The sequence below is a fragment of the Ambystoma mexicanum genome, chromosome 2q, assembly GCF_040938575.1.
Source record: "Ambystoma mexicanum isolate Mex_15411 chromosome 2q, UKY_AmexF1_1, whole genome shotgun sequence".
Classification (NCBI taxonomy): domain Eukaryota; kingdom Metazoa; phylum Chordata; class Amphibia; order Caudata; family Ambystomatidae; genus Ambystoma; species Ambystoma mexicanum.
Window position 1 is genome coordinate 218,280,419 of NC_090924.1, and position 12,194 is coordinate 218,292,612.

The 12,194-nt window shown below is 50.8% G+C and overlaps 1 protein-coding gene across 3 annotated transcripts in view; it reads left to right on the forward strand.

The window, feature by feature from the left end:
- Positions 1–12,194, forward strand: part of VPS35L (VPS35 endosomal protein sorting factor like) — a 1,734,364-nt gene that overhangs the window by 978,919 nt on the left and 743,251 nt on the right. For all 3 annotated transcript variants that reach the window (XM_069647157.1, XM_069647156.1, XM_069647158.1), the window contains exon 19: positions 329–409. In XM_069647157.1, the coding sequence (XP_069503258.1) occupies positions 329–409 (81 nt within the window). The remainder of the gene's footprint in view (positions 1–328; positions 410–12,194) is intronic.

Sequence of the window (12,194 nt, forward strand, 5' to 3'; positions counted from 1 at the left end):
GCATTGATGACGTGCTTGAGAATGTTCAAAATATGTTTTAAAAGAAGCACATACTGCAGACCGCTAACAGCAGAATGAGGTCAGAGTGAGGAATTTGCAAAGCAGAAATTATTGATTCATATTTAAAAGACCTGGAAGGCTATACTGGTGGACAGCACCATGCATGTAATGTTGGGAATTAGTAACATCTGCCTTTTAGTTACATGTGACAATTGAGAAAAAATCAAAGAACAGTGCTTTTTCTGTGTCGTTTGCATTGTTTCTCCGTGCATGTGTTTTTTATAGTGATCTTTTTTCTGATGGCATTCTTTTTTTTTTTCTCTTGCAGAAACGTGAAGTTAATACTATTTTGGCTGATGTTATCAAACACATGACGCCAGATCGCGCATTTGAAGATGCTTATCCACAGGTAACGCGTTTCTTTAATACATATTTGTCATGAATAGAACCTCTGACATATTTTGAAAGAAATATTCAGTACGCGTTTATCATAAGAAATACACATGCTTATTTGTCCTAATTGATGGCTGGAGTACCTGTTCAATATTTTGAGAAGCTGTTTTATAGGAGTATGGTACAAAGTATTTCTACATTTGCAGTTGGACAAATACATATTCACTCAATGATGGATCCTATGTGCAAACGTTTCTACACCGACAGGCTGTTATGGGATATTGTATAGTTACATTGAGGGCAGTATGACACTTAAAACATATTAAAACATAATTTTAAATGTTCTGAGTTGTTTTACTTTGTACACTGTTTTAATGTCACCTCAGTGAATGTACGTGTTGTCACTAGTCAGAACTAGGAAGAGTTAGTAAACTCTTGCTTGTATGTTTAACCCTTCTACTATTTTTACTAACTCTCCTTTTTTTACTCTATTTAACGTGCCTGCTCTTGTTTGCAGCTGCGAAGGAAACTCGAACTGTATGTTCCAGACTTCCTGCAGCACTGGTTACATAATAAGGGAAAGTGGCCACAAGCCCATATGAGCCCTTCTGTGCTAACACAAAGTCGGATGCTGGATGTACTTCTGTAAATACTTCTGAAGGGCCTTGGTATGAAATTGTCACATTCAGGAGATAGTGAATGGTTTTTCCTCTGATTATTGAGTTAAGGTCAATCCTTAAGGAGGAATATGTTGACTATGCAAATTGTTTGAATGCCTGCTCTGCCTTTAAGACTTCTTGCGCTTTTTTCTGCGATCAAACATCCCAGGCTCCCAGGTAGCCCTTTACCCCTTGAAATGTTTCTTGTATGCTCTTACATCCCATCCCTTTCCCTCCATACTGTTGGTATGCCCCACGGAACGGGACAGAGCATATGGCATAGCAGTATATTCAAATGGATTCTTTCCTCCCACGGTCTGGATGCCTCATCTATAATATGCCTATCCCAGCGCAGCTGTTCTTCGGAAATGTTTCCGCTGCCAGGACGTGCGCTGGACATGACGTCAGTATTTATAGTGGCGCTGCACCCTGTGACTGGCATTCCTTTTTTCCACACGCTCTGTTCACTCCTTGGGAACACGCTCGTTAAGTTTCCATTTTTCTAAAACTACACCATGCCTCCTCCGTCGAAGGCTTCAGGCTTCAAGTCTTGTGCAGTTTGCGGCCGGCAAATGTCGGTCCTGGATCCACACCGGATTTGTCTATACTGCTTGGGTGAGGTCCATGACACCCAAGATTGCGGGCCATGCCAGTCCATGCACTCGAAAGCTCTCCGGGAAAGGGCAGTGAAGATCTTCGTATTCGTCCACCAGGCGAAGGGTGAGACTCTGCGGTCTCGGTCGAGGTCGCATGGCACAGAACGACGCTCCGGAGAACAAACCGCTCTGCACAAGGAAAAGGAAAATAATAAGTAGTAGCATCAGAGGAGGCCCCGCTGCCCGATAAGTCCTCACACCAACATTCATCTTCCTCTCCGAAGAAGAAGAGCCATCACTCTAGGGAGTCCCCTGAGCCTCAGGCGCAGGTACCTTTTCCGACCCAATCCTCCACGCTAGAGGAATGAGAGAAATTCCATCTGAAGATGTTGAACATCTGCACCAAACACCAGTGGCTCCAGACACGGCACCTGTGGCGCAGGCAACTGGCACCAGAGGCTATGAAGGCTTCTTGCGCCATGGCAAAGTTCGCCTTTGGACCGCAGTGACCAATGGGACTAAGTACGTTCCGTAGGGTGTGATGAGGGTAATTTTCCTGTCCTTGGTCTCTGACGGCAAGGAGGTGACAGATGCTGCATTCAGGACTGGGCACAGCAGACTGTATGGGTAAGTCCACGGCCACTAGCACAATGGTCAGGTGCCACTCGTGGTTGAGGATGTCCGGATTTGCAGCCAATACCCAGACCATGCTGTTGGACTTGCCTTTCAATGCCTATAACCCTTTTGTAGCAAAGGCTGATGGCACCCTCCAGAAGGCCCAGTCGTCTAATGTCTTTGGGGCTAGCGGTGCAACAGCCTTCTGTATGGCCCTCGTCTCGGGGCAGGGTTTTTTGACACTTTTCCGCCTTTGCTTCGAGAGGCTATGGTCGGTCTCCCTTGGTAAGAAGGCAAGGCAGGCACTTCCCCGGAGGTAGAGGAAATGGTACCCAGCTGGGGCATTACAGTGACCGCTGTCCCCACTGCACCCCAGGGCACCAAACCTCAGTGATTGCATCGCCACCGGTGGGGGTGGGCTTGCCTTGTTCAGCCTGGAATGGTCGAAGACCACATGCAATGCCTGGCCCTTGCAGGTCATCTGACATGGATATTGCCTCCCATTTCTTCAGCGCCCCCAGACTACGGCCCTCTGGCAATCCCTTTGTCTCAGGACTGCATCCTCCTGGAGGAGGTCCATCCACGTATGTCAAAAAGTGCAATCGAGCGAGTTCTGTGCTAGGGAAAGGGTGGTACTCCACCTACTTTCTGGTGACGACGAAGGATGGAAGCTTGTGCCTCATTCTGAATCTGCAGCTGCTCAACTTGTTCCTATGCAAGGACAAGTTCAAGATGTTTACTTTAGCCCATATTTTGCAAGCCCTCGATCTGCAGGACTTGTTGGTTTCCCTGGACATTCAGGATGCCTACTTCCCTGTGCTGATTCATCCAAAGCACAGGAAGTACCTAAAGTTTGTGGTGGGTCAACACCATTACCAGTTCATGGTCCTGCTGTTTGGTGTATCCTTGGCTCCCAGGGTTTTTACGAAGCTGCTGGCAGTGGTAGCGGCTCGCCACAGGTGAGAGGCCATTTATGCCTTTCCCTACCTGGATGACTGGCTCGTCTGCTCGCTTCCCAGATCTATTGTTGGAGCATTTATTCTGCACATGCACTCTTGCACAGCCTGAGCTTTTCCCCAAACATCCAAAAGTCTCAAGTTTCGCTGTCCTAGTCTCTCTGGTTTCAGGGCAGTCTTGGACACTCACCTGGGCATGGCTTTCTCACCCGAGGACTGGGTGGCAAACATTTTTTTCGGATGGTCAATGTCCTCCAATCCCAAGAACAATTTCTGGCCTCGAATTTCCTGGGCCTTTTGGGCATCCTGGCCTCCTGCATTGTAGTGGTGAGGGAAGCGAGGCTTTGCATAAGACCATTTCAGTTTTCTCTGTTACCAATGATAACCGTTTCAGGGCCACATGTCAGACCTTTTACAGGTCTCCAATCAGGTGGCTTAGGATCTCGCGTGGTGGGCGCGTGCGAGACAACTTGCTGAGAGGCGCGATGTTTCACCAACCTTGGCCCCAGGTGACAGTCACGGACGCATCTCTGACTGGTTGGGGCGCTCACCTGTCAGACATAATGGTGAGCGGACTGTGGTCTCCCGTGGAGCCTCAGGAACGCATCAACTTGCTGGAGCTGAGGAGGGATCAGGCTGGCTTTGGTTGCTTTCCTTACCTCTGTAAAACACAAGCCTGTGCTGATCCTGACGGACCACACAGAGGCCATGCATTACCTCAACAAACAGGGTGGTGTGGGGGTCCTTTGCCTATATGCAGACAAGCAATGCGACTGTGGTTCTGGGCTCTGGAGACCGGTGTGTCTCTGATACTGGCTCATCTGGCCAGATGAGAGAGTGTCACAGCGGATTCCTTGAGCAGACAAACTTCGGCCTCCCATGAGTGGGAGCTCTGTCCTGAAGTTCTGGAGGAGACCTTCTCCTTTTGGTGGAACTCTTCATTCAAGTAAACCTCTTTGCTTCAAGTGTCAACAGGAAGTGTAAGCTGTACTGCTCCAGGGAATTTCCTTGTCTGGGAGCTGTGCGGGATACACTGTTGGTCGAGTGGACTTTTGACCGCCTTTATGAGTTCCTGCCGATCCCTGTCATTCTGCTGGTTCTCCGGAGGTTGCCTGTTCGGAACTACAAAGATCCTGATTGCTCCCGACTAGCACCAGGGAATGTGGTGTCTGGAGTTACTGGACAAGCTCATCTGCCCTCCTTGGCGCCTTCCGACAAGTGTCGACTGGCTCTCCCAGTCGGAGGGTTGGGTCCATCACCCAATCCTCAGCAGCCTGGGCTCTCATGCTTGGCTACTTTGAGGCTGAGGCGCAAGGAGTGGGGCTTGTTGACCATCATCCTAGATGTGCTCCTTTCAGCTCAGAGGCCCGCTACGAAATCCATTCGGCCTGTAGGTGGCGTAAACATTCTATCTGGTGGCGGGAGAAGGACCTGGATCCTTTATCCTTTCTATAACCTGTGTTGGATTTTCGGCTATCCTGGGCCCAGGTGGGCCTGCAGATTGTCGCTGCTATTTCGGTGTTCAAGACGTGCCCGGAACATGGCTCATACTTGACAATCCCCACTGTTATGCAGTCATTGTGTGATTTGTGTAACTAGTTATTTCCCCAAGAGTTTTCGTGGTACTGGCATGGGATTTGAATGTATTTATAACGTTTGTTATGGCCGCTCAGTCTGAGCCCTGCGGTGGGTCAGAAGAAGAACAGAGACTGATATCTTTAATTTTCAAGTATTTTATTGATTTAATTAAATGGTGCACACTCCTAACTATCCCTAGACTATGGATTTTCCCTGCCTAACACAAAACAAACTATGGTGCTTGTCAGTCATTGGTGAGTCCAAAAGGAAGATCTGTCCTCTGTCCAAAACTAAGCTATTCTGTCCCTATCACAAGGAACTAAGGCACCAGAAAATGGCTCCCTTCTTCAGTAGTCTGCTTTTCAGCACAGTCACTTTGGTAACTTATTCGCCGGTAGTTCTTCGCAACTACCCTTGCCCATTGGTTCAGTTCAGAAATAGGGCTCTTCAGCTTCTTTTTCGTGTCCTTGACACCTTACTTTCCCCTTCTGCTGTGGTTATTCTCTCTCGCTTGATTTATTAGATTATTTACTTTCTCTTCACAAGTCCACTCTTTTCCCGCGTTGGGCCAGTTGGAAATCCTCTCAAATGGATTCTCCCTTTTCTCTGTTTCATTGGTTTACTGTGACGACTCTTTGGTATCATACCATACTCTTAAGCCACTTCCCCTTTCCTCCATACTGTGGGCATCCCTTGTGAGGGACGAGAGGCGGAACCTTTTTTCACCAGAAAAATCTTCTTCCCCTTTAAATTTAGAGGAGCCTGGGGGCGCGCCCCTGGGAAAATGCGCTCGCCTGACTCTGCCCACCCGCGCCACTCCTCAGTACCCTTCTCCGCATCAACGGGAACGGGCGAATTCACCAGCACTTCTGTATTTGGCTTTAGCCATGTAATGCCACACGCTCTTCTCTGGATATTCTTCTCTTTGTCTTTTTCTTTTCAATTAGGTACTTGGTCCTCCGACGCCACGCTCCTCCCCGGTGCATGTTGACTTTAGCAGGCTTCAGCAGGTGTCCATTCTGCGAGGGGCTCTTCCCTACATCCGACCCCCATGCCCTTTGCCTCTGCTGCCTAGGCCCGGATCACAGCTGGGAGGGTTGTTCCGTTTGCGACGCTCTGACTCCATGTGCACTGAAGAACAGGCTAGCTAGGTGGAGGGAGCTCTTCCAGAAGTCACCTCTGGAAGACCTAAAGGACTTCGCCAAACATCACTTGAGGCCAAAGGTGAGGCCTCTATTTACCACTGCACCCCGTAAAGGTGACTCCTTCCCAAAGAAACGCCTGACCGGGAAGAACCCTTCGGGTTCTAGCACCAGCACACATACCGAGGCTAGTCCAGCTACCAGACTCACGGCCAAGGGGTCTCCGGATCCTTCCGGTGTCAGTGCTGAGGGACTGCGAGGTTATTTTACCGGGTTTACGCCAAAGGGGCTATGTTATAATACCAGCATCATGTCAGAGGGGGGCGCCTTCATGCAGCCCTACCGGCAGCTCTGCTGAGGGCAATACGCCTTCCAGGTCACGACCTGAGGTGCAGGATAGGCCTTACGGTCCAACACTAAGCGTCTTGGACGGGGCTGGTTCCAGCGAGCCAGGCGCCACGACTTTGGCACGTGGCATGCAGCTCAACAAAATGCCCGCCGCTGCGCCAGACAAAATGGCAGCTCACTCGATACCCCCTCTGGCAGAGCGGGTGGCGGAACGAGTCACAAGATGGGACTGGTGTCAACCAGGTAGTGGCCTACAGTTTATCCATCAGCAGCGCAGGGCAGGTTCCCCCTGGACCCAAGGCAGAGTGTGCCTCAGCCCCAGCAGCCGTTAGCCACTCCGTCAATATCACCTGCCACATCTACAGCCTCCAAGGACATGATCTTCGAAAGGTTTTCAGAGCTGATGCGGACACCCCAGATGGGGGTCATCCTCCGGGATGCCATCAGAGACATGCCCCCCCCAGGTCACCCCACCAGCACCCATAGTCATTCCTTCCATGGGTCTGGCACCACAGGCTCCAGCGCAGCCACCTCTGCTCCAGCCGGCTCCTCTGATTCCGGCTTCCCTGCCTCCCACAGTACAGGAGGTTTCACACCGACCGCTGCATCAGCCATTGGCTCCGGTTTCCAAACCGCAGCCCACAGCGCCTAGTACTCCTCCACCAGCTCGAGACCCTCCGAGTACACTGGTGGACACGGACGAGGAGGAGGACCCCGACACGCAATCTTCAGCCTGGGCCTTCCACGAACACCTTGCAGGTTTGGCCTAATATTTGGGCCTGCATCAGCCCACGGTAGAGCAGCCCGAGGAGGGGGTCTTGGCAGAAGTCCTCACCCTAAAACTGTTAGGCAGAAACCTGTGCAGTTCCCTTAGGGACCACTGCAAAAGGCTTAAGACTACAGGTGTTGGCAGTAAACCCTATTGGTAGCAGTCTGTACCACCCAGATTTACCTGGTAGCTGTGGCTGAGCAGCCAGACTTCTTCCAAGAAGAGTTAGACAGTATATAGAGTATACAAGATAGGTACCAAAATACAGTAGCACAAGCAAACACTGACCAGAGCTTTGGTATCAAGTATATAATTATTTATTAAAAAGACACACTTAGAAACACTCCAGCACTATTATTGTAAGCAAGTTAAAAAAACACAGTCACTATTAAAATATATATACATCCCTTATTCCTTATTAGACAAGTCTTAGTTAACACCACTTAGTTCCAGACAGAGGTGAGCACTTAACTAAAGATGGCACTCCAATAAGTTAAGAAAAAGGCAGGGAAAAGGCAGAAATTAGGAACAGCACACAACACAATACTTTAGAAGCACTCAGCAAGGCAGGAAAGTCAAAGTCTACTTGTGAGCAAAAAGTTCAGAGGCCAGGCTCCCTCTTGGAGAGAGTAGAACACCAATGCGCCCAAGATCACACAGTTTAAAAGGCTTGGAAATTCTTGCAGAGAGTTTAAAAAGGAATCAGTTCAGCTCAGAAAAGTTCAGTTAGCCAGCCTAGGGCCAACCCAATTGGTAAGATGAGGATTTACGAGACAGACCGTTGCGAGGGAGGCCAGGCGGACACAGTACCTTGAAAGTGGAGAGAATCCTCCAGCGGGGGCAGTTGTTCCTGGCAGTGGGTGCAAGTCACGGCGTCGTCCAGAGAAGATCTCGACGTGGAGGAAAGCTGAAGGTCGTTGACTGCCAGGGAAGAAACCAGCCGCAAAGTTCTCCGGTTAAAAGGTACTACCCTTTTATTCGCAGTAGTGGTAAAACGTGGTATCCCGGTTGCCGGGGTGCTTGGCACAGGCAAGGCGGCCACGAGATGGTCCGGGAAGGCAAAAAGGTGGGCAAACTGGTTATCCCCACCAGTCAAAGGAAGAAGGCTCTTCGGGATGAAGATCTCCTCTGTCGTTGGAAGAAGTGGTGAGTTGGTTCAGCAGGGCTCCACCGGTGGTGTCATCGTTGCAGGTCGGCTCAGCTTCTTCCTCTTCTTCTTTGGTCCTGTGGCAACGTCTGAAGTCCCAGTCCCCAAAGCCCTGCTTTTATGCAGAAAACCCCCATTCATCAGTCCTAGCTGTCACTCAAACATGCTAAGTGGTGAGTCGGGCGGCTCACCACTGGGCCAATCACACAAGAGTGCGACTTGAGTTGCCGAGGCAACTCAGTCCAGGGTGCTTAAACCCCCTCCCACACCCCCTGTGGTACCCAGACAGAGTGGCACCACTTTGGAGGGCTTCTTTGCAGAAGCCCGCCAAAAGTGGAACAAAGGGCTCAACTTCAGGTTGGAGTCACAGAAGCAAACACAAATGCCATTTTGGAACCGAGTTCTGGCAAAAAATACCAACCAGTGAATTAATATTAAATAAATAAACCAGTGGTATGTTTGAGGCTATGTTAAAAAGTATTAGCCTCGAACAATGGGAAAATCCCGTAGGAATATATTTGCGGTCGAATATAAAAAGTAGTATCCACTGCCACCAGCCAAAACTCGCTCAGGGGGGACTGGACGGTCGAATTGCCCCGACCAGTACGCCCACAATATGATGGTTTGTACTGGTTCTGTTTACAATTTAGGACTAGTAAAGCCAATGGTGAATTTACATGTCCTAGGAGACAGTAGTCAGTCCCAGGGTACGGAGTCTATGTTTGGGGGTCACTATGACACCCCTGTGTTACGGCACGGAGGGTGCTGTGTAACACACATACCAAAAACACATGAAGCCCTATGGGGTAAAAGACCCCATAGACCATAAAACACATTACAAAGTCAAAGGATATCTCAAATCATGTCTAAGAGTGGGAGAAAAAGAGTCTCACTCTTAGCAGGAGAAAAGAATAAACCCCAAAAATCCAGCAAAGCTGCTGGGGGACTCACTAGGTTTGGGAAATTAGCCTTAACAGAGAATTCTCCCTAACAAAGACCCCCTACCAAGACGGGATCCCGATGCAGAAAGACGTAGTCTCCCTGGCCAAGAAGGGGTGGCTCAAGCCGCACTCGGCCCAGCCTACAAACCTGTGCCTAGACGCCAAGTATAGGCAAATGGAGGGGGATACACTCTTACTTTCGGCGCATCCTCAACCGCACTCTTCCGTGATCGCTGCGGTGTCACACTATTCTAAGCCTCAGTCGTCCTCGACCACCTCATCCTCGACACTGCTAGGCAAGGAGGAGAACGTCTTGGAGCCGTACGGAAAAAAGCTGTACTCCAATACCTCTTTGCACCTGTGTCAAGCCAACCCTGATGCCATGCTGGCTGCCGTTAACCAAAGGCTCTGGCAGGAAATCGCTGACTTCCTCCCGGAACTTCTGGCACAGAGCCAAGCGCACTTCAAGGAGGGCCTAGTAGAAGCCAAGCTGGTAGCGCAGGACATCATGGAGTCCACCGTGACCCACATCGATACCTCTTGCCGGGCCATCTGCATCGCCACGGACATGAGAAGGACGGCCTGGCTCCGGGCTACTAAGTTTAATCCCGATGTCCAGGAATGCATATTGGACCTTCCATTCGAGGGCAGTGACCTCTTCCACTCCACTACGGATGAAGAATTGGATAAAAAGAACAGCTCGCAAACTGCAAAGTCTTTATTAATTCTTACAAAGACCACGCCCAAGGCCTACACCCAGTCACAGCAATGCTCTGGCAAGGGGCGGGTGTTTGGCGGGTTCCGGGCTTCCAAGAACGAAGGTCCAGGTAACCTGACTGTTCGAGTCCACACTGGAGGAAACAACAAAAGAGGGGGGGGGGACAAGGGATTTTTCCAATCCGCACCCTCTGCAAAAGCCTCAGAGGGAAAGAAGGCATGACACGCTCCTTCGGGTCCATGTGTCTTCTGTGGGGGGGGCAGGCTTGCCCTTCACGTGCAATTTTGGCGCCAGAATTTTTCAGACTCCTGGATCGTCTCTGTAGTCTCCACAGGGTACCGCCTACCAGTACCTTTCTCTCTTCCCTCATCCCCTCCTCTCCCACAGATTGGGACAACAACTCTGCTGGCGGAGATCCGGTCGCTCGTCAAGATCCAAGCAGTGAAAGAAGTCCCAACATCCCAGCAAAGCTTGGGCTTCTATTCAAGGATTTTTGCCATACAGAAAAAGAACTAGGCTGGCCTGAGAGTTTTGTGGGACCTTTCCACCCTCAATCTCTCCCTCCCTCTACAAAAATTCAAGATGGTAACGCCAGCTCTTATTGCGGAAAACACTGGACAGGGGAGACTGGATGTGCTACCTGGATCTGAAGGACGCCTATCCTCTCATCCCGATTTGGCAGCCCCATCATTCCTTACTGCGATTCAGGATAATGGGCTGTCATTCCCAATACAAGGTGCTACCCTTTGGCCGCAACTGACCTTCTTGGGCCTCATCTGGGACACAAGCTCAATGAGAGTCTGTCTCTCGGAGCACAAGATTGCAGCCATCAAGAGAGCCACAGCTCACTTCTTCTCCAAGCCCGTCACCTCTGCCTGGTGGTACCAACACCTATTGGGTCTCATGGTGGTGGTCCTGTTGGCCATACGCCACACACGACTCAGGATGAGGAGATTACAGCTGCACTTCACAGCTTCATGGAATTAGGAGAGGGGCTCCCAAGCGAAGATTGTCAACATTCCTCCCTCTCTCCACTCAGACCTTCAGTGGTGGTCCGTGGACTTCAAACTGCGGCATTGCAAGCCCTTCTGGCAGCCAGCCCGTCCGGGCACAGTGACTACGGACTCTTCCCTAGAGGGCTGGGGAGCCACCCTTGACAACCTGTGTCCATAGGGTCTGGACTCGACAGGAGCAGGAGTCCCACATCAATTGGCTAGAATTGAAGGCCATCTGGCTAGCTCTCAAGGCTTTTCTCTCTTTCATCGAGGGTAAGATAGTCCTTATCCAGACTGACAACTGCGCCAGCATATACTATGTCAACATGCAGGGCGGGTACCAGATCCCCTCCGCTGTGCAACCTAGCAGTCAGCACGTGGGAATGGGCTTTGGAGGATAACATCTACCTCAGGGCTGTCCACCTCCCGGGGGAATCCAACCTGGAAGACAGGTTCAGCAGACTGGGGGTGGACAATTACGAGTGGCAATTGAAGAACCGGGTACCGAAGGACATCTTCCTCAGGTGGGTGCACCCCCAGGTGGATCTGTTTGCCTCTCGGGACAACAGGCAATGCCAGCAATTCTGCTCCTGGCAGGGTCATGGCTCCGGCTCCCTTGGCGATGCATTCCAGATACAATGGAACGACATGACACCTTCCCGCCCACACCCCTGGTCCACAGGGTGATCTGCAAGATAAAGGCATCTCGTCTCCTCAGCATCATCTTGATAGCTCCTTGGTGGCCGGCGAGACCGTGGTTCCCCGAGCTACTCAGCGTCTCACACAAACCACCAATTACCTACCGCTGGGTAACAGTTCTGCTCCTAGCTCAGCAGGGTGGCAGGGTTCTCCACCCCACCCCACCCCACCCCACCCCACTCCTCACAAACAAGCCCTTGCAGCGTGGTTCCTGAGCAGGTCACGTTGAAACACTTGAGCCTCTCGCAGGCTAACCTAGAGATCATCCAGGGCGCTACAAGCAAGGCTACTAGGAGCCAGTATAAGAGTAAATGGTCTAGATTCTGTCATTGGGCCGACTCCAGAGAAATCGACCCCCTTAAGTGCACTTTGGATGACGTGCTGTCTTTTTCGGCGCACCTCGCCCATTCGGGCATACAGGTGGATACATGCTGTACCTATCTGGCAGCCATAGGGGCTTACAGGTACTCGGAGGAGGGCCTCCTCTCCTCTGCTAACCCGATTGTCAAGAGACATCTGGCGGGCCTCCACAGGCTTTACTCGCCTATAAAGGAACCACACCCTGTGTGCGACCTTAATGTTGTGTTGGGCACAATCATGCACAAACCGTTTTGAGCCAATGGCATCCGCGGGCATCA